The sequence below is a fragment of the Botryllus schlosseri genome, chromosome 9 (genome assembly GCF_051294905.1).
Source record: "Botryllus schlosseri isolate E-star chromosome 9, Bs_hap1, whole genome shotgun sequence".
NCBI classification, from domain to species: Eukaryota; Metazoa; Chordata; class Ascidiacea; order Stolidobranchia; family Styelidae; genus Botryllus; species Botryllus schlosseri.
The window spans coordinates 5,064,937-5,086,020 of NC_137244.1; the positions used below are offsets into that span (position 1 = coordinate 5,064,937).

General features: G+C 39.1%; 1 protein-coding gene across 3 annotated transcripts in view; it reads left to right on the forward strand.

The window, feature by feature from the left end:
• Positions 1-5,060, forward strand: part of LOC145446941 (uncharacterized) — a 30,722-nt gene extending 25,662 nt beyond the window's left edge. For all 3 annotated transcript variants that reach the window (XM_080325336.1, XM_080325337.1, XM_080325334.1), the window contains one exon: positions 4,699-5,060. In XM_080325336.1, coding sequence (XP_080181462.1) covers positions 4,699-4,896 — 198 coding nt within the window. In that variant the 3' untranslated portion in view covers positions 4,897-5,060. The remainder of the gene's footprint in view (positions 1-4,698) is intronic.
• The last annotated feature ends 16,024 nt before the right edge of the window (positions 5,061-21,084 follow it).

A 21,084-nucleotide genomic window follows, 5' to 3' on the forward strand; every position in this document is an offset into this window, starting at 1 on the left:
AGTACTTACTTATCGAGCGAGATAGTGTAATGGTTATGCGTCCGGCTTCTCGAGCGGTAGGTCGTGGGTTCGATCCCCGGCCGGGTCACACCAAAGACTCGAAAATTGGTATCCGCAGCTATCCTGCTAGGCGCTCAGCAATCACGGTTAGCATGGAGGAGAAAAAAAACGGGGGCGCAGACTAGATGACCTCATGGGGCCGTATCGCAACTCCGTCGTCAAAGCATCTCGATGGTGCAGGCGAAAAAGAATATCATATCTTTCTCTCTCTTATAACAACACACCTGATGTTATTATTATGAATTACGTGGTCCCAGCTCTACAGGTAAATCTGACCATCGGGGCTGAGAGAGGATTAAAAATAAATTGTAGCATTACGCAATTACCAATATTATTGACGAAATTCAGTCATCAAATTGAAAATTGACCATCCTATCGGGGCGTAAGATCAACGTTTGCAGTGGGGGACGAATTACTGTTTTGGCTCTGATTCTGGCCACAACCCACGCTAACATGGTGTATAAGAGGACTGCTATGGCGGCAGGTCCAAATGTTGAGTAAAGAATTGCGAAATAACGATTGGTACCTGTTTAAAGTAGAGTCATACGACAAGCGAGAATAAGATAAAGTGATATAAAATTCTGCCTTCACTTGATACAGATATTGCTTGATGCTGTTACGAGAAACGGCAAAGAACGGCTCGGTTATGATATATATTAACAGCTGTTGATTTTTAGTACTTCAGTTCAGTTTATTAATAAAATTTCATCATTTCAAAACACCACAAGAATGCGATTCAATGAAAAGATAGGAAGGTGTCGAAACGACTTGGAGAAGTCTTTGAGATCAGACACCCACCCTTCGTTGTGGAAATCGTAATGTTACGTTTCATTTGACGACTTCAAATTTCAAATATTTGTCCGATGTACGTACCTATGCCTAATACTCGCCAAGCAGCAACGGCCAAACTGCGTTTGACTACGCATAACCAAACATCAATACATCCGGTACTATTTGAAACTACAGGCAGAGTGGTGATGGTTATCCTGCTGCGAGGTATAGTTATGTTTCGAGGGTATTGATAACCTGATATACAGCATGTCGGGTGTTCTTACTGTCGTTATCGATCACATTCGATACAATTACACTACAACAGCGGTTCTCAACCTTTTTGGACATGCGCCCCCCTTGGGGATGGTCGAAAATATTGCGCCCCCCTGACCCCCCTACACTTTTCGTCATGTCAAAAAGAGAACATCATCTAATACAGAGGTAGGCAACCTTTTTGCTAATCACGGCCCATTTCGATTACTTATGTAGCCTGAGGCCGCATTCCAGGGTATAGCCGTAATGAACTAACTGGACGCGAAATACCTATGTTAATCTGTCCATATCCATTGCCGGTGAGCTACGGAGTCCGGACGATTATACTTTTAACAAAAGCCTTTTTTGTACGTACCGAAATCGCGAGTCGCAATGTTATGAATAGATGCTGGGATTGCATAGTGGCGTGCCGAGCGTGAAAATTTTTCAGATTCACGAATGAATTCCGTAATTAATAGTAGCAGTATCACATATTATTATCAAATATTTATCCTCTCTTAGCCCATGTGATCAGATACACCGGTAGGGTTCATTGAGAGAGTGCTTTTGAAAATTTAGGGCAAGATATAAATGATAATGCATCTTCGGGTGGGCCAAATGTTATTAGTCACTTGGCTGCATGCTGTTATTTCTTGACCCCCGATCAGTATAGTCGATTGTATCGGTAGTGGAAATATATTAAAATCGCCCAAATGATGTACCATAAACAAATTTATTTCGTGCGGAGCGCACGATTCCGATTCCGGCTAAGAGTGAGAAGGGCGCTACTATATTAAAATCGAAAAATTAGGTTATGATGAATTGCGCAAAGTGTGAGGAAAATTTCATGATTAATTAAAATTTTGGAGTGAATTCGTAATTTCAATTTGCATGTCGACGGATGCCAACACATACTAATTCAGTGGTTCTTAACCTTTTTCTTCCAGCGCCCCCTTTCAAAAATTATCGTGCTCCAGCCAGGGCTGTGGAGTCGGTAAATTTTACCACCGACTCCGGCTCCGACTCCGACTCCACACATTTTCAATATACCGACTCCGACTCCGACTCCGACTCCTGAGTCTTTAAACGTACCGACTCCGACTCCGACTCCGACTCCTGGGTCTTTAAACGTACCGACTCCGACTCCAGACTCCGACTCCGACTCCAGCATAATTACCAATTTACCTCGAAAATTATATGCCACATTGTCGGTTGAATGACTATCATACAACCATTTAACATATGCAGACATATGATTAACTGTGGCATGCTGAATTGTTTCATTGTGGCACAGCTCGAATTATCCACTATGCAATTAACATGAAATAAAGATTTGCTAATATCCTTCCTTATTCAAGTTTTTATAACATGGACTCTCTAATATCCTGAAATGTATGAATCATTCAAATATGGCAGATATCCAATCCTGTATAATGAAAATGTAGATAAAAATCCAAATGTAGCTCTTGTGTATGACTCAGCAACTAATAAAGAAATTGAACTTTCTAATTTTGTCATTACACACTATCCTGATTACAAGCACTAACACTCTTACTACTAGTAATAGACATTGGTCATAAATGGAATTTAGTTAAGTATTCAAAGACCATAGCCTATGTCTAGTCTACATGTAGGCATAATTAATCAAGTATTCAAGGATTGGGACTTGCAGTCTTTCTTAATCATTTGTTCGACCCAAACAGCTAAGCTACAATACAAATATTTTTAATTCTGTCAAATGGGAAGCATCGTTTGGTCATATTTACATATTGTTAAAATTTTACAAAACCAGCCGATGCATTTTCTCTGTCACAGTATCATGGTATAATTCCAAAAATTGCCTCAATTTTGACTGCATCGCGAAAACGCATCTTACAATTTTCTTCCCCATTGCAACTGAGTTGTAATTTGCAAGTAATGTCTTTTGTCTATATCAGGGGTGGGCAACTTTTTCGGCGAATGGGACACCTGAGATTTCGAACCATTGCGCGGGCAACGGGAATGTTGATAACCTTTTTTTAGTCGTCGTTAGGAGCGAACCGAATTATGAAACATTGCAAACAAGACTTATATTACTACGCTCTAAAATTGATAACATTATGTCATCCAACTGTGCAGTGCGCAATCAGGCCATGGTCGCGCGAAGCGCGAAATTTTTTTGCAAGATAACGACGGAATTAGGCTATAGCTATATCAATAAATATGTCGCTAACATACATTGGGGGTCGCATCAGTATACCACTGGGCTCATTTGGCAAGGACAGGATTATTCGACGTTCAGACATAGCAAAATCGACGGTATCAGTGAACATGCCTCTATCATTTTGTGCAAATGTTTTGTCGACGATCTCGCTGCGAGCGCACAAGCGAAGCCGTATCTCCAAATTGCGAATATAGTTAGACTCAATTCTGTGAAGAATATGTATTTATAATTTTCAAAAGTGGGCTCAAATACTGAATGCAAGAAATCTAGGGACAATGCATCTTGCGAAGTACCGAGAAAAATTTCAAGTCTAATAAATCTGCTATGAAATATTCTACTTCATGGTCATATACGAAGATCTGGGATAAATGTGGCTGACCCCTGGATACGTCAATGCCTCAGAACTGTTGTTTTAGTCATCATCAAATTCCTCGGTCATGCTAATCAAATTTTTGTTGGCCTTGCAATTGTACCTGATGTCATAAATAATTTCGAGAATTACCTCGCAGGCCACACCTAACCTTCTCGTGTGCCAAATTTGACCTGCGTGCCACGGGCTGGCCGCAGCTGATCTGTATGGTTAATAATAACAGTGATTGGGGTACATAAAAATTATATTGAAAATTCTTTGAAAGCAAATGTTTTCATGATAGAGAAGTTGGAGTCGGAGTCGGAGTCGAAATCATAGTCATTCTCACAAACTCCGACTCCGACTCCAGTCAGTATTTTTCCACCGACTCCGACTCCGACTCCGACTCCAGCTATTACAGTTTTCACGACTCCGACTCCGACTCCGACTCCATCAAGCGAAAATTACCCCGACTCCGACTCCGACTCCACCGACTCCGACTCCGACTCCACAGCCCTGCTTCTGACGCAATAATGAGCAGTGGCGTTTAAAAATCATACGTTTCTGCTATCACTAACCTGGCATAATATCTCTTTCTTGTTCACAAATGTTTAGTTTATATCATTGCCCTTGTACAAATACAAAGTAATCGTTGTTTCATAAAGAAATCGATTAGATATTGGAAAGAGTCGATTACAATTACGATTACTTCGGATTTTTTTCGAATCTAATCGATTGCGATTACGATTACCTGAAAATGCTGTAATCGTCGTAATCGATTACGATTTCTAATCGCGATTACCCCATGTCTGCCTGTCATGACTGAAGATTGTTCAGTAATTGCATGAAAATTGAAAAGTATCAACAATATGATATCCAAGTTGAAATCCATGTTCAGGTTGAAATAATTGTATATCGATGTCCATTCCGATTTCCGCAAAATCATAAAGTCAAGTTCTTATTCAAATTCGAATCCATCAACTTTTCTGCAACTGTGCCATTTTGCTGCAACGGTCATCGGAGTTTCAGAAATAATCGTACCTGGTATTTATGTTTTTGACAGACTTCAACTCTACTGTACCGATCAGGAATGGAAAAACATTCACATCAACTGCATTGGCGTTCAGGATATCCAACATCTAGGAGATCACACAAGTACATGGTCATATACATAAGAAATGACGGTGATTCCAATTTCGGATTATGGAATTACCCAGGAGCAAAATTACTGCATGGAGTGATGTGCGAGAAAGAAATCTGATCATTTGTTACAACTACAAAAAAAAGGTGCCGACGAAACATTGAACGGAGAAATTTGATCGGAATATGTATATATTGTTATATTATTAATACAGTCTCGATGCAGAATATATTACAGAGAGTATATGCGTCACAACGACGATTAAATGACTTGAAGCTTAACAATATTCCAATTGCGTAATGTGTACTTTTGAAACTCATAGTAATCACAGGTAGCCAGTAACGAAGTACTTGCACTTTTTCGAAGTACCCAAGTAGTATTCTTCTATTTGCAATACTTACTCAAGCAAATCTAATTTTTCGCTACTTCTACTACGTAATAATTCGTGATTTATTAACTTACTCATTCTTTGCTTGTCAAATAGAAGTAATATTTTATTACAATAAGAAAGAATGTGACTGTGATGGAGAGATTTAGGGGCTTTCGAATATCTATACTACTTTTCGGTATCGCTCTTCGTCTTAACTATGGTCCTTATAATACGAGGAAGGGCGCCACTTCATGACATTTCCTAAAACGAAGCCCTGGGGTAAATAAAAGTTAAGCGCCGCTGTTACATACCAAAATTATCGTTTGTATCCCATGATGCAGTCAAATTATTATGTTGTGGAAAATTGGTACCCCCAGGGATGTAGCAGCACGACCTTATATCTTTGCATCCTCCTCATAGCTCAGTTTTCAGCTTTTGACGGACCACGAGACCGTATTTATGACATATTTTAACAAATACTCATAGGGGAGATGTGGTACCGATGGATCACTGGGACCGAAAATACTTTGAAAATTCTCTATGATAATTCCATGATTACACTCCGTGAACTTGTCTATAATTGCATGCTGGCAAAATCTTTCCTCACATACAAAAAAATTCGACGTGAGCGAGCTATGGGATCTCTCACAGCTGTTTTTTTGTTTTCGAGGGTGTAAAGTAAATTTAGATCGACATCTACGTTTTTCTTTGCAACCTTCAGCACGAACAAACCAGCAATCATTTTTATTGTGAAATGTAGGGCTTGTATCAGGCTATATAATGGCACCTATTATTTTTTCAGTACTTTCCATGAGTGGAATTTTTTTCGATTCATGTATAAAATTCGAAGGGTGGGGACCGATGATACAATAGCCAAATCACGCAAAATAATCAAGCATACTAATCATGAATCAAATAAAACATGCCTACGTACAGAAAATCTTTATGTAATAATTGCAGATGATGTTTTATCGCTATAACGAGGTATTTGGAAGTCACACTGTCGATTTTCGGGCAATATGTATGTACCCTCAAATTTATAAGTCCGAGCCTAAATCGAAACGTGATTTTATGACAAAATTTGAGTTGATATTTATATTATTTTTTGACGGTTGGGATCAAACATTCTTCTTTGGCTTGCTGTAGCTTAGATTATAATACTGAGCAAGAAAATTTGTCACATCTGAGTTTTTTAGGGTATATGTGTCACTCATAGGTCCCCGGGTCGTGTGCCATTGGACCCACCGGGTGGGGACCGATGACACGTCCGAGCAACAAATTTTGAACGTCCATAATTTTTTTTTTAAAGACGGAAATTCATGTATATGTGCGCGATCGGTAGAGCTTGTATCAAAGTGCTGAGCCAGCAAAAGATCTGCTTTTTTCGGCTGAACATTTTGGGGCCAGCGATCATTTTCCAATTTTTGATCCATCGGTACCACATCTCCCCTACTTATTTGAGTTGAGTTGAAGTCAGCCAATTCTAGTTTTACCTGAAGTATCTTGAGGCTAATTTTAAAAGCTTACTACCCGTAACTGAGAAGATTTTTGCGCCGCTGCTTCTACGACTGCTAGAGTAGCTTTCTTGACTACTTTGACCACCTCTGATAGTGATCTCCATCGTAAGGCTATTGTAATGTGATCCCCATTTTCATGGATTTCGATTATACAATGTTCTTGTGTCTCGAAGCATATAGCGTACTCCACTGCAAGGATAAAACCAAATTCTGATTCCCATCATGACTATGCGAGAGTATTCTTGCTTGCAGAAGTGGTCAGTAACGAAACACTTCTATTTGTTCGAAGCAAAATATCCTACTTATATTTCATGATTGACTAAATTACTTTTCACTATTTACAGTTTGTCAAGTAGAAGTAATATGTTCTGCAATAGAGAGAGAGAGAGAGAGAAAGAGAAAGAGAGGGAGAGAGAGAGTCATCCTCAAGATGGGTGAGGGAAAGGGTGGAAGTCGTCCTGAAGATTACGAAAAGATTTCACAACATTACAACAATTCGTGTCGTGGTGCACAAAGCCTGAAAAAGTCGATAAGTGCCACTGTAATGTGCCATTGATATTAATAATATTAATATCACGCTGTGGCATTTTGACCGAACAATGCAATGACATTTTCCAAGGTGAAGGCTTGCATTTCTGAACTGCTATCTGAGTGGGAACAGCGGAAATCACACTGATTTTTAATAAATGTTTATTTTATTCTTCGTTTTGTGTGAAAATTATATTTCAATGGTTTCGTTCTTTAAACACCCTGTAAATGCTCAATTCATTTTATGCACCAATTATCAGAGGTGGTCAAAGTATTGAAGAAAGCTACTCAAGTAGAAGTAGAAGTAGCGACGAAAAAATTTACTCAAGTACCAGTAGAAGTACTTCTTCCATAAGCAACCTGAAACTACTTGAATTAGAAGTAGAATTTACTGACTTTAAAAGTACTCAAGTAAGTAAGTAGTTGTGAAAACGTTCCTAATTCGTTCACATGGATTGTAAAAAGGTGCAAATTGAGCTATGCGAAAGGTGACGAGCTTGATTCATATTGATGCATACCAGCAGGTATCCAATTTTCGATAGCATAGGCATTCGTCCACATCATAGGATGAAAATGATAGTATTATTATGGAAATGCGATACTTATCCTCTGTTTTCTCGAACAGCACGTTTTATAAAATAGCATGGTATGGCGCCATCCCCCATATTATAAGGTCCGTAGTTTAGTCGAAGAGAAATACGGAGAAGTTGTATAGGATACGGTGTAAACCAGAGGTCTCAAACTCAAATGTGCTCGCGGGCCAATTTCTTAGTTTTGACGACGCCGCGGGCCGCATCACCAATAATAGGGATATTCAACGCAAAATTTCCAAGTAGGCCATATTTGACGGGAGCTTGAAGACAGGCATTCCACAAACATCATGAAAATGTAATTTACTATTGTACTATTCACGCTTGACAAGGAAAAAATCATATTTTCAAATTTTTGAATAGAATTGTTTTTATGCCGGGCATTTTGTTCAAATAATGATGAATTATGAACATCATGCGAGAGTATGCATCATGATTCATGACATCGTCAAACTGCCGGGTTAAAATATTGCAGCTAGTGGACCTTTGACGTGCCATAGTTTTATGTAGAATATTTTAAAATCTACTGAAGATTGATCTGGTATCGGAGCATTTGAGCGGTGTAGCCTAATCCGGGTTATGATATAGTCGTGATAATAAGTAGGCTATTGTTACTATGTCATTGCCAAAGTCAAGTTAAATCAGCTTTGGATTTTGCCTTCGACTAACAACTTGAATATAATCATTAGGGCGTTTTTTTTTTACCTAAAAAAAAGAAAAATTTGACCTACAAAATCAAAATTTTGACTTTTTTTGACCTAAACAAACTGAATTTTGACCGAATTTTAACCTAACGTATGTAAATTAGGTGCGATCCCACAAAATACTAAAATTGTACCACTTATCTTCATTTCTGGTTGGAACTGGCTGTCGTAACGAAGTAGTTTGGCCTGAAAATCGTTTTTGGCTTAGAAACAGGCAACTTTTCACATGAAAAAAAATCATTATTTTAACGAAATCAGGCCCTATGAAGAATTCCAGTAGTTACAATACGTATTACGGTAAAAATAATTGAAAAATTTTGTAGTACAACGAGAGATAGTTTCCTACATTCATGGGTAGAAATTGCATGTCCTCACTAAGGACGTTTAACAGCAGCAGTTGTTGGCTGACAACACTCAAGTTGTGCGTACACAGCTGGTGACACACCGTGTTGCTTCAATCTGACAATGTTGTCTACATCACAATTTTTCATCATGCGCTTCTTAATATAAGAATAATGCAATGCCCAAGAAGTCTTTCTTCAATTAGGATATTGCGGTACGTTGACTATAACACCATGTCTACCCATTTGTTTTATTTGACCGTTTATGCTTCACAATGAGCAGACGATTAGCCGTTTACAAAGGTGGGCCAATAAAGTAGGCTGCAAGCTGTAAAATATCAAAGGATAAGTTCACCGACAGTGCAAAATCTACGATACAAACGAAATGCAGACGTCAAAAAATTTTTGACTTTGTGAAAAAATTTGACAAATTTTGACCTAACGCTACAATTTTGACAAAATTTTGATATGCCGAAAAAAAACGCCCTAATAATCATTATTGCGCCATAGTAATTGTTTCTTTAGCAATCGTACCCCTCGTGCTTCCAATAAGATTTCTCGTAGCCTCTGTTCATTTTCAACACAATTTCTGATCGTACCCATATATTAAAATTAGAAAGCCCATACACATAAAATCACGAGTAGCGCGAAGACCATTTTCCAGTTGCATAAATTGGTCAAGAAAATATTCCACAGCATATAGGCCTGATTCCACAATGCATCTGGTACAACATGGAGTGGTGCTCCGTACCCCGAAGGGGTCTACGACTCTACGGACCCTGGTTAAGAACCCCTGGAATAGAAATGTCCAATCGCCGATGAATTCGTTGGTGTTACAGCTGTTGAGCGTATTACTATACCTTGCTCCCCACAGATAATAACATGGATAAAGAGAACAGACAACACCCAGCATGTAACCAACTATACGTCACGGGGGTCACATAATGCCGATAGTTGCCATACTGACCTGATTAGATAGCTATATATACCATACGCAACGCAAGCTACGACCTTTTGATATGTTACTATTCCCCATGACAGTTTCATAGATTTTGGCATCCGTAGGATTGCCAAGTCACCGTTCCGAGTAGCAAGTCCTTCTCTGATTTTAACGTTTGACTCAACTCAGCTCGAGTCATTTTTATATAATCACCCAGTCAATCCGAAATCGAGTAATTTAACGTAAGATCGCTCAAAACCAAAGCACAATTTTCAGTCACGAATCATCAACGGGTCATGTTTTATCATCATGAACTAGAAATGTGACGTAATAGCAGATCTTCTACCGCGTGGTAGCTTTTAAAAGTGACGTGATAGTGTAGTCTGTTGAGATTTCAGTGTTTTTATAGTAGTTACAAGGTGAACTTCAAGTTCTTATATCTAAAAAAGATATGTGGCACTGGATATTGTCGAATACTTGAAATTCCAAAATGCTGTCGCGGGCCGCACAAAATGCTCTCGCAGGCCGCGTGTTTGAGACCTCTAGTGTAAACACTTTGCGCAATTAGTGAACGTTAATAAAAATATGGGGGACCGTAAAAATGCCGTATCGTGTAGCTTTATATCCGGAAATTAAAGGCATTACTACACTTGCTTTTATACTTCAACATGTATTTTACCCAGACAAAAAAACTGATATTAATTATAACTCAAAGTATATGATACTGGGAATTGAAAATAAAACATAAATACTACTTCTAAAAGCGGAACACGTTTTTCATGCCTTCAGTCCAGAAAGTTTCAAAGGCGGTATGCTAAAATAGTATTAATACTAACAAAAAAGTCAGAGTCCACTTTTCCAGGTTGGGACGTGCCATGGACATGTTGGATTACGATATGACAAGTAAATGATAGATTGCGAAACATCAGTTTCAAACGGTATGATGAGCCATATATTCTGTGATGAATTATTTCGTATGGGTGAAGGGCGACAATGTGGTTTGAACGCAGGGATATCTAGTTCTAGATATCCCTGTGTGAACGGAATCACGCCAACCCGCTACCTAAATTATATCCATCGATACTTTCGTGAAATCATATTGGTAACTCTGTATCCACTGCGCGCGAAGCGCGACGAAAATTCTGGGCTTTACTCAATATTTATGAAAACTAAATGTTGATGCTCCGTGAAAACAGCCCCGAAATTCCTCAGGCTATCTTCTTGATTTGAAGATTGAACTACTTCTACTTGACAAACTGAGAATAGCGAAAAGTAAGTAAGTAGATCACAAAATATTACGAAGTAGAAGTAGAAGTAGCGAAAATCAAATCTACTTGAGTAAGTACCAGAAGTAGAGGAAAACTACTTGAGTACTTCGAAAAAGTAGAAGTACTTCGTTACTGACCACCTCTGCCAATTATATATAACAAATGGCAATGTATTAGATGTGTATTGTAGAAGATTTTTGTTTTCACAACTCAATATTCGGGTTTCAGTGGGTTATTAAAGGTTAAGAAACACTGATCTAGTGACGATAATGTACCCTATTCTAAAGCTGCTTATTACCCATATGTTGTGGCGTCGCCTAAGCATGACAAACTATATAGACGTCATTATCGACTGGTCGCTACCGAACACGGGGGCGATTCTGACACAAACAAATTGGGGGATCTACCCGCATAGGTCATTTCGACAGCATGTGAGATTGCATTTATAGGGTTGTGGAGTAGGAGTCGGAGGCGTGGAGTTGGAGTCAGAGTTTCGCTCATTTCTCCCTTAATGGAGTCGGAGTTGGAGTTTCAAAATTAGTCTAGCACCTCCTGGAGTCAGAGTCGGAGTATTGAAGTAAATACTGGCTGAGGTCCGGGTCTGAGTTTGTGAAAATACTCCTGACTCCGATTCCAACTGCTTCAATATGCAAGCAAGTGCTCTTCTGATATCTCGTAAAATTACAAATATCAAGTAAAATGGAATTTGTATGTACCAACATTTACTGCAGTACTAACGATATTGATGAAAATATTTACAAATTGCTTTTCAGATGCATGAAGGAAGAACCTTGCAAGATGCATGTGTCCAACGCATAATTGCTGATGCAGTCATAAATTCGTGCAATTTATGGCATTATGCCATGATACGGTGAAAGAGTAAATACATCGTCTGGTTAGCAGAGGTGGTCAGTAACGAAGTACTTTTACTTTTTCGAAGTACTCAAGTAGTTTTCTTCTACTTCTGGTACTTACTCAAGTAGATCTGATTTTCGCTACTTTCCTTTTACTCCGTAATATTTTGTGATCTTTTTACTTACTTTTCGCGATTTTCAGTTTGTCAAGTAGAAGTAGTTTAATCCCCCCCACTAAGAAAGATAGCCGAAGGAGTTTCGGGCTGTTTTCACGTGGTACCAACATTTAATTTTCAGAAAAGTCATGTTATACCCAGAATTTTCGTTGCGCTTTACGCACAGTATATATATGGTGTGACAAATATGTTTTAACGAAAGTATCGCTGAATATAATTTAGATACCGGGTTGCGTGGTTCCGTTCACACCGCATTGTCGCCTATATCAAATATTTCATCACAGTAAGTATGGCCCCCATAACGTTTGAAACTACCGTTTCGCAATCTAGCAATAAATTATTATACCTAGCAGCCCATGACGTGTCCTAATCTGGAAAGTGGACTTTGACTTTTTTTAAACGTTAGACCTGTTTTAGCAGACCACCGTTGAAACTTTCTGGACAAAAGACATGAAATATATTTTCCGCTTTTTAGAAGTAGAATTTATCTTTTTCTTTCAATTACTAGTAATATACGTTGGGTTCTAATTATAGTTTCAGTTCTTTTGTCTGGAGAACATAGATGTTGAAGTATAAAACAAAGGGTAGTAATGCCTTACCTTTTCCGAAAATACAGCTATACACTATATGGCATTTTTAGGATCTGCCATATTTTTAATTAACGTATACTAATCGGCTCGCGCAAAGTGTTAAAGCCGTATCCGACACAGCATCTCCGTATTGCTCTTCCACTGAACTAGGGGCCTTATAATATGGAATAGGGCACCATGCCATGATATTCCCTAAAACTGGGTGTTCGAGTAAACAAAGGAGTAGTATCGCATTTTCATATAAATACCATTACATCCTATGATGTGAGTGACTGCTTATTCTGTCAAAAATTGATACCTCCTGGGATGCATCAATATGAATCACGCTCTGTACACCTTCCGCATAGCTCCATTTGCAGCTTTTGACAGTCCATGCGAACGAATTACTATCGTTTTCACAACTACTTACTTACTTGAGTAGATTTAAACTCAGTCAATTCTATTTTTACTTCAACTAGTTTTGGGTTGTTCATGTATGAAGTACTTCTACTCGTACTTGAGTAGATTTTCTCTTCGCTACTTCTACTTTTACTTGAGTAGATTTCTTGACTACTTTGACCAACTCTGCTGGTTAGGTAAGTGACAGCATCACTTGTATAATTGATGCAAATATAACCAAACGCTGCTTCCCAATTGACAAAATCAAAAATATTTAATGTAAGTAGCTCAGCCGCTCGGATCGAACAAATAGTTAACAGATATTGCAAGTATGCTACATGTGCTATTTGACTACTCTCAAAATTTCCTTTCTGAAAATTGTTTATTAGCAGTGAGTGAGTGTGTGCTTGTCACAGGGCTGTAATGACTCTAATCCGACTCGAGTCGTGATTTTTTGGTGACTGACTTGACTCGAGTCATTTTTTCAAACGCGTAAAATGACTCGACTCGACTGAACTGGACTGGGCCACATTTGAAGCTAGGGAATCTTACATGCACTAAATACGAGGTTAAATCTAGAATGTATATCGAAAAATTGCATCAACGTCGAATGAAGCAACTGTTTACCGACCTACGCAGGGTTAAGTTCTGTCGGTTTCTCGTAAATGTGATACTTAGTGTTGCTATGGAATGTGTACTCCTTTGTGATAGACGTCCACCGGCATTTTAACGTCTGGAATTGCTTTAGGGCAGACATTTTGCATAGACGAGAAGGAACGGAAATAAAACTGCCAGCAGATAGCAATAAAGATGTATTTGGCTACACGTGCTTAAAAAAATTGTATTTTCTTTCGGCAAATCAGATATGTTATCCTCAAATCCATCCATGTTTAGATGTTTATGATGTTTATGATGTTTAGAAAATATGAAATACACTGCGAAATGCATCTTGTCACAATAAAGGCTGTGGAGTCTGTGGAGGCTGTGGAGTCGGAGTCGGAGTCGAGGTAATTTTCGCTTGATGGAGTCGGAGTCGGAGTCGGAGTCGTGAAACTATAATAGCTGGAGACGGAGTTGGAGTCGGTGGGAAAATACTGACCGGAGTCGGAGTTTGTGAGAATGACTATGACTTCGACTCCGACTCCGACTCCAACTTCTCTATCATGAAAACATTTGCTCTCAAAGAATTTTCAATAGAATTTTTATATACCACCAATCACTGTTATTATTAACCATACAGATCAGGTGCGGCCAGCCCATGACATGCAGGCCAAATTTGGCACACGAAATTGTTAGGTGTGGCCTGCGATGTAATTCTCGAAATTATTTATGACATCAGGTACAATTGCAAGGCCAACCAAAATTTGATTAGCATGACCGCGAAATTTGATGATGACTAAAACAACAGTTCTGACGCATTGTCGTATCGAGGGGTCAGCCACATTTATCCCAGATCTTCGCATATGACCATGAAGTAGAATATTTCATAGCAGATTTATTTGACTTGAAATTTTTTTCGGTACTTCGCATGATTCATTGTCACTAGATTTCTTGCATTCAGTATTTGAGCCCCCTTCTGAAAATTATAAATACATATTATTCACAAAATTGAGTCTAACTATATTCGCAATTAGGAGATACGGCTTCGCTTGTGCACTCGCAGCGAGATCGTCGACAAAACATTTGCACAAAATGATGGAGGCATGTTCACTGATACCGTCGATTTTGTTATGTCTAAACGTCGAATTATCCTGTCCTTGCCAAATGAGCCCAGTGGTAGGCCTATACAGATGCGACCCCCAATGTGTGTTAGCGACATATTTATTGATATAGCTATAGCCTAATTCTGTCGTTATCTTGCAAAAAATATTCGCGCTTCGCGCGACCAGGGCCTGATTGCGCACTGCACAGTTGCATGATATATTGTTATCAATTTTAGAGCGTATTAATATAAGTCTTGTTTGCACTGTTACCTAATTCGGCTCGCTCCTATCGACGACTAAAAAAAGGTTATCTACATTCCAGTTGCCCTCGCAATGGTTCGTAAATCTCAGGTGTCCCTTTCGCCGAAAAAGTTGCCCACCCCTGATGTAGATAAAATTAGACATTACTTGGAAATTACAACTCAGTTGCAGAGGGGAAGAAAATCGCAAGATGAGTTTTCGCGGTGCAGTCAAAATTGATGCAATTTTTAGAATGATACCATGATACTGTGACAGAGAAAATGCATCGACTGGTTTTGTAAAATTGTAAAAATGATGTAAATATGACCAAACGATGCTTCCCACTAGACAAAATTAAAAATATTTGTAGTGTAGCTTAGCTGTTTGGGTCGAACAAATAATTAAAAAAGACTGCAAGTCCCAATCCTTGAATACTTGATTAAGTACATGTGGACTAGACATAGGCTATGGGCTTTGACTACTTAACTAAATTTCATTTATGACCAATGTCTATATTAGTAGTAAGAGTGTTTGTGCTTGTAATCAGGATAGTGTGCAATGACAAAATTAGTAATTCAATTTCTTTATTAGTTGCTGAGTTATACACAAGAGCTACACTTGGATTTTTTATCTACATTTTTATTGTACAGGATTGGATATCTGCTATATTTGAATGATTCATACATTTCAGGATATTAGAGAGTCCATGTTATGAAAACTTGAAGAAGGAAGGATATTTAGCAAATCTTTATTTCATGTTAATTGCATAGTGGATAATTCGAGCTGTGCCACAATGAAACAATGTAGCATGAAACAGGTAATCATATGTTTGCATTTGTTTAATGGTTGTATGATAGTCATTTAACCGAAAATGTGGCACATAATTTTCGAAGTAAATTGGTAAAAATGCTGGAGTCGGAGTCGGGAGTCGGAGTCGGTACGTTTAAAGACCCAGGAGTCGGAGTCGGAGTCAGTACATTTAAACACTCAGGAGTCGGATTCGGAGTCGGTATATTGAAAATGTGTGGAGTCGGAGTCGGAGCCGGAGTCGGTGGTAAAATTTACCGACTCCACAGCCCTGGTCTCAATCCAACGACTTGTACAGACTGCAAGCTGCGATAATGGCCATCAGGTAACAGCGAATGATGTATTTGTGACATGCGCAATGTATTAATGCATTTGTGTTTTTAATGACTAACTAAGCGGGTGATTTTGTGAAATAAGTGGACGAAAATTCAGGGTAGTACTGACTTGAGTCATGACTGGACTCGAGTCACGATTTTCTGATGACTCGACTTGACTTGAGTCATTTTCTCAAAAAACGAAAATGATTCGACTCGACTTGAGTCAATCTGTGTATTGACTCGACTTGGACTCGAGTCGTTGTGTATGACTCGAACAAAGTCATATGACTCGAGAATTAGACGGCCAAGGCTGACTTTTCATTGCAATTTTAAAGAATAGTAAAGTAACGACACTATTTGGATTTCGTCTATTGGTAATGGTACTTGAAAATGCGACCAGAAATTGCTAAAAGTGACGAAAATTAGTATATTATTAATGCGATATCACCAGTTACGGAAAATAAAAAGAATATCGGTCTGGTGTAAATGACCATAGTAGTCGACAAACACCATGAATACCACACCACAAACCAACCAACCAAACAGAGTTTTAAAAGTGGCGTTAACAAGACCATAACTGGAAACTGAGTTGTCATCACAATGACTTGAACTTAGACTCGGACTCGAGTCATATTACCATGACTCGGACTCGACCCTCTGCTCGCGGACTTGGACTCGGAATTGACTCTGTGGTCAATTGAAAATGACTCGACTTGACTCGAGTCAAAAGTATAAAAGTGAGAATGACTTGTGACTCGGAGCCTCGTGACTTGGTTACAACCCTGTCTATTTATAATTGTCCTTCTGCCTTTTCAAAACTCGCAAATACAACTAGTGCTAGAACCAATGACTTTTCAAAACTAGCAATTACAACTACAACTACTCAGTCATCAAGACTAGAAACTAGAACTAGAACTGATGGATTTTCAAAACTCAAAAGCAAAACTAGAACTACTCACTTTTCAAAACTCGCAACTACAACTAGGCTACTCACTCTTCAAAACTCCCATGTCATCTACAGCCCTACCCATATTACCAAGGCAAACAGATTTGCGGTTCGGAAGAGAGATGCCGAAATAGGTATTTTAATAGTTTTTGTGTTATGCAAATTCATGTTTGTAAGGGTACACCGATCATAATATTTCATGTTGTAAAATGGCATTACTGGAGTGTATCTGTATAATCATTAGGGATGGTGTGAACCTCTGAAAGGTTCAGGTTCGTGTGAACGCGAACGTGAACCTCATGACGTCACGTGACTTCATATTGATAATTCCAACCCTATATTTCAGTGAAGTGATAGCCGATATTAATGTACACAATACCTAGCGATGACTCGGGCCACATCATGCCACAATGCTGAAGTACATATTGACGTTTTAAACGACGCCAACTGTATCAACTGGGGCAATAAAATGATATATATAATCCCTTAAAATGATATCTGTCGTCGCTTTGTCAACAATTTCGACGATGACTTGCAAGGGAATATAAGCGTACGCCTAAACCAGGGGTGGGCAAACTTTTGAGCTCGCGGGCCGCATTCAACATCTGAATCCATTCGCGGGCCGCACTATATAAAATTGGGACTATAAACCAAAATTCAATATTGGTATTTGTCCATTTGATTATATAGTGAGTACATGAAGATGCTTATTTAAAACAAACCAAAAGCATTGCTTTGATGATATCGTCCATGCGTCAGAAACATTGGCGAGATTTCATAGGCTGGTCGACCTCAATATCCATGCAATTTGTCAAAACTATTGAGATGAAAGTGGGTGGTCCAGATTCTCAGAACAGGATTAAAATTTAAATCTGTGAGCAGCGATCTGCTCATAGATTTTCTAATTCCACTATTGGTTTAGTTCCAGGACACACAATGCTGACAGCATCATAACTATGTTAGCTTCAAACATGCCTCTACCGTGGGTAGATAAAATCTATATACCCTAATTCTACGCATACAGAGAACGAATCTATCTACGACACGTGCAGATTGTTTTTAATAAGCACATCACTGAAATAATTAAAACTGGAGTAGCCAATCTGAAATCAAACTCGTGATCCGAATTACGTCAATCTCGTTTACGCATTCTGTCATGTTTAGCAGCAGTTGAAACCTCTCAAACTGCGTGCGTGCGTGCTGTCGCACCAGACATTGAAGATAGAAAATGATATTGGAATTATTTACTTTGGAACAGTGGTTCTCAAACTTCTCGCACGCCCCCTTATGATGGTGAAAGATTTCGCGTCCCCCTTATCGTCATATAACAAAACGCAACCAGGATGCTAGTAAACCTAACGAGTAGTTTGATGGCATGGATAGGTACGACTGTGGATGAGAGATTTTGAAATATGAAATTTAGACGGAATACAGAGCAATAAGTATGAATTGGAACTAAATCGCGCTGAGCGCGAACAATTTTTTGCAGTTGATGACAGCTTCGCGCCCCCCTCAGATGCTGTCACGCCCTCAAGGAGGTGCACGCCCTAGTTTGAGAACCACTTCCTTGAAATTATCATGGTTAAATATACTAAGAAAAATTTTAATCAATTCCCTGCATTAATTCGATTTTTAGTAATCATTTTATCAATATTTTCAATATGTTTCTTTAGACTCTCGTGGGCCGCACAGAACAGTGTTGCGGGCCGCATGCGGCCCGCGGGCCGTAGTTTGCCCACCCCTGGCCTAAACGGTCTAGGCCAGACCGGACAAGGTATTCGGCGTCCATTGCTACGTTGATATTGAGCGACGTTTAAAACGGGCTTCTATACGTGCTACCTGTATTACCCCATTATCAAGTTTTACTGCAGTAGCCAACATCCTAATAGCACGGATTTGGTTTTTATGATATAGTAAACATTTGACCCCGCACGCTTGTTAGATTTTTACATCAGACAACGATATCAATCTCACTGATTGGTTGAATAAGCATCATTCGCTCACTACATGTAGTGTATTTCGCTCTTGATGTTGTGTGATTGCGGGTCAAGCTCACGGCAGAGAGTCGTTATCTCATTAAATATTCACAAACGGAAAGCTGGATATTTCGAGCAAACTTTTGTACCAAAGCAAGTAAAATTTTTTGAGATTGTCAAGGTGCATGCTCGTTTAGTGTTGACTTTGTTATGCTGTTATCGCCGTGCATGGAGTGGCCGACAGTTGAAACGCAATACATTTCAACCAAAGATGTTATAATGAAGTGATAATTGTAATATATGAAAAAGGTTCACAGTGCAGAACCTCCCAAGGTACGTTTGTAAACGTGAACCTCTAAATTTCAGAGGTTCACACACAGAACGCGAACCTCACGTTCACACTATCCCTAATAATCATACACTTACCTTTGAAAAGTAATACCGGTAGACAGAAAAGTTTTTAGTGAAGTTTATTCAATAATGGAGGTGATGGGGTAAGATGAGACAGAACCATTACGCAAGTCCGAGTCCAAGTCGTAGTCTTTATTGTTCAGTATGGAGTTCAGACCATGTTCGGATTCATAATATATTCATCTCTATTCTCACTCTTAATCAATGTTTCCTCTAATTTTTGACGAGTCTGCGCACGCTCACCAACTCACTGCGCATACCCTTGGTCAACAGTGCGTAGCGACTAAAAGGTCATCACTTCAGATTTTTTGTGCGCAACTTAGATTTTCTGTGCGCAGAGACCGTGTCAGCACTGCGCATTTGCGCATGTGCGCAGCTTGGAGGGAACAATGCTCTTAATATGTTTATTTTATTAGATAGCAGATATTTGCTGAGCCTATCTTTCAATTATCGATCATATGATATACGAGTCTTGAATAAGTCATGTCGAATGTGCCGAGTCATATCACTTGGCCGAGTCGTGAAATTAGTTTAAAGGAGCTACTGACGTACTCTGCATACAGTGTTATCACTGGGTCATTGAAATGCAATGATGAATTAACAATGAAACTGTTTATAATTGAATGATAGCCTACTGACACAGCTCATACTGCATACTACAGGGCGTTTGAAGTCTGGACATTGCCGATTAAACGCCTATTAACCGATTAAACGCCTATTTATTTAAAATTGGAATAGTTAATCTTCTTGTTGTAGTTACTGCCGCCTCATCCGCGTAATCGGTGTCTTACAAAAAGCCTAGAGGTGGGCCGTGCTATAAGTCGGCAGTTACGGAAAATAATGAACAACATCGGCCTGGTGTAAATGACCATAGTAGTCGACAAACACCATGAATACCACAAACAAATTGCCGCTATCCCAAAACCGCCGAACACTTTTCAATCTGTTGTCTAAAATATGCTTTTCTTCGGAAATTTCTTATAGATAAATGTGCTCAATTGAAAGTAAATTTTTGTATTGCCGATATACTCCTTGAACTTCAAATAACTCTTTGTGTCGTTGAATTTGTCTGCACCCGCACAGTTCCGTCCTTGCAATCTGAGTAGTACAAATGCAGTACAAATGCAGCCGTAGGGGAAATAATGCGTCAAAATTGGAAATCGCGTGCGGCTGAAATGTTTCATAGAGCTGAGTTCCGTAAAACTGTTATTGGTGCAGGTGCATAGCATACAGATATTAAAAATACATTCCTTTTGATATATGACGCTGGAGTTGCAAGATGCCACTAAACTCAGATTTGGGTCGCGACCTAAAAAGTTTAAGAGCCCCTGACATTCTTCATAGCCTACTACGTTTGCATGTTTCAATACCTTAACAAATGTAAGCTTCCTCGATTTGGTATGGCAATGCACATCTGACCAGCATCGGCACAGAATGTAAAAGCCACAATCCTGTCGTCTCTCTCCTCTTCTAAATACATATACTTCGTTTCCATGCACGGTCGACGGACGGCCGAAAGGCCATGACACATGCGCTATACATGTCGGCCGTGTTTCCATGACCAGGCGTAATCCGACAGTGACTTGGCCGAGCTAGGGGGGCGAAGCGTTCGCGATGACGATTTTGGCTTACTTACTCAATAATAATTTCAC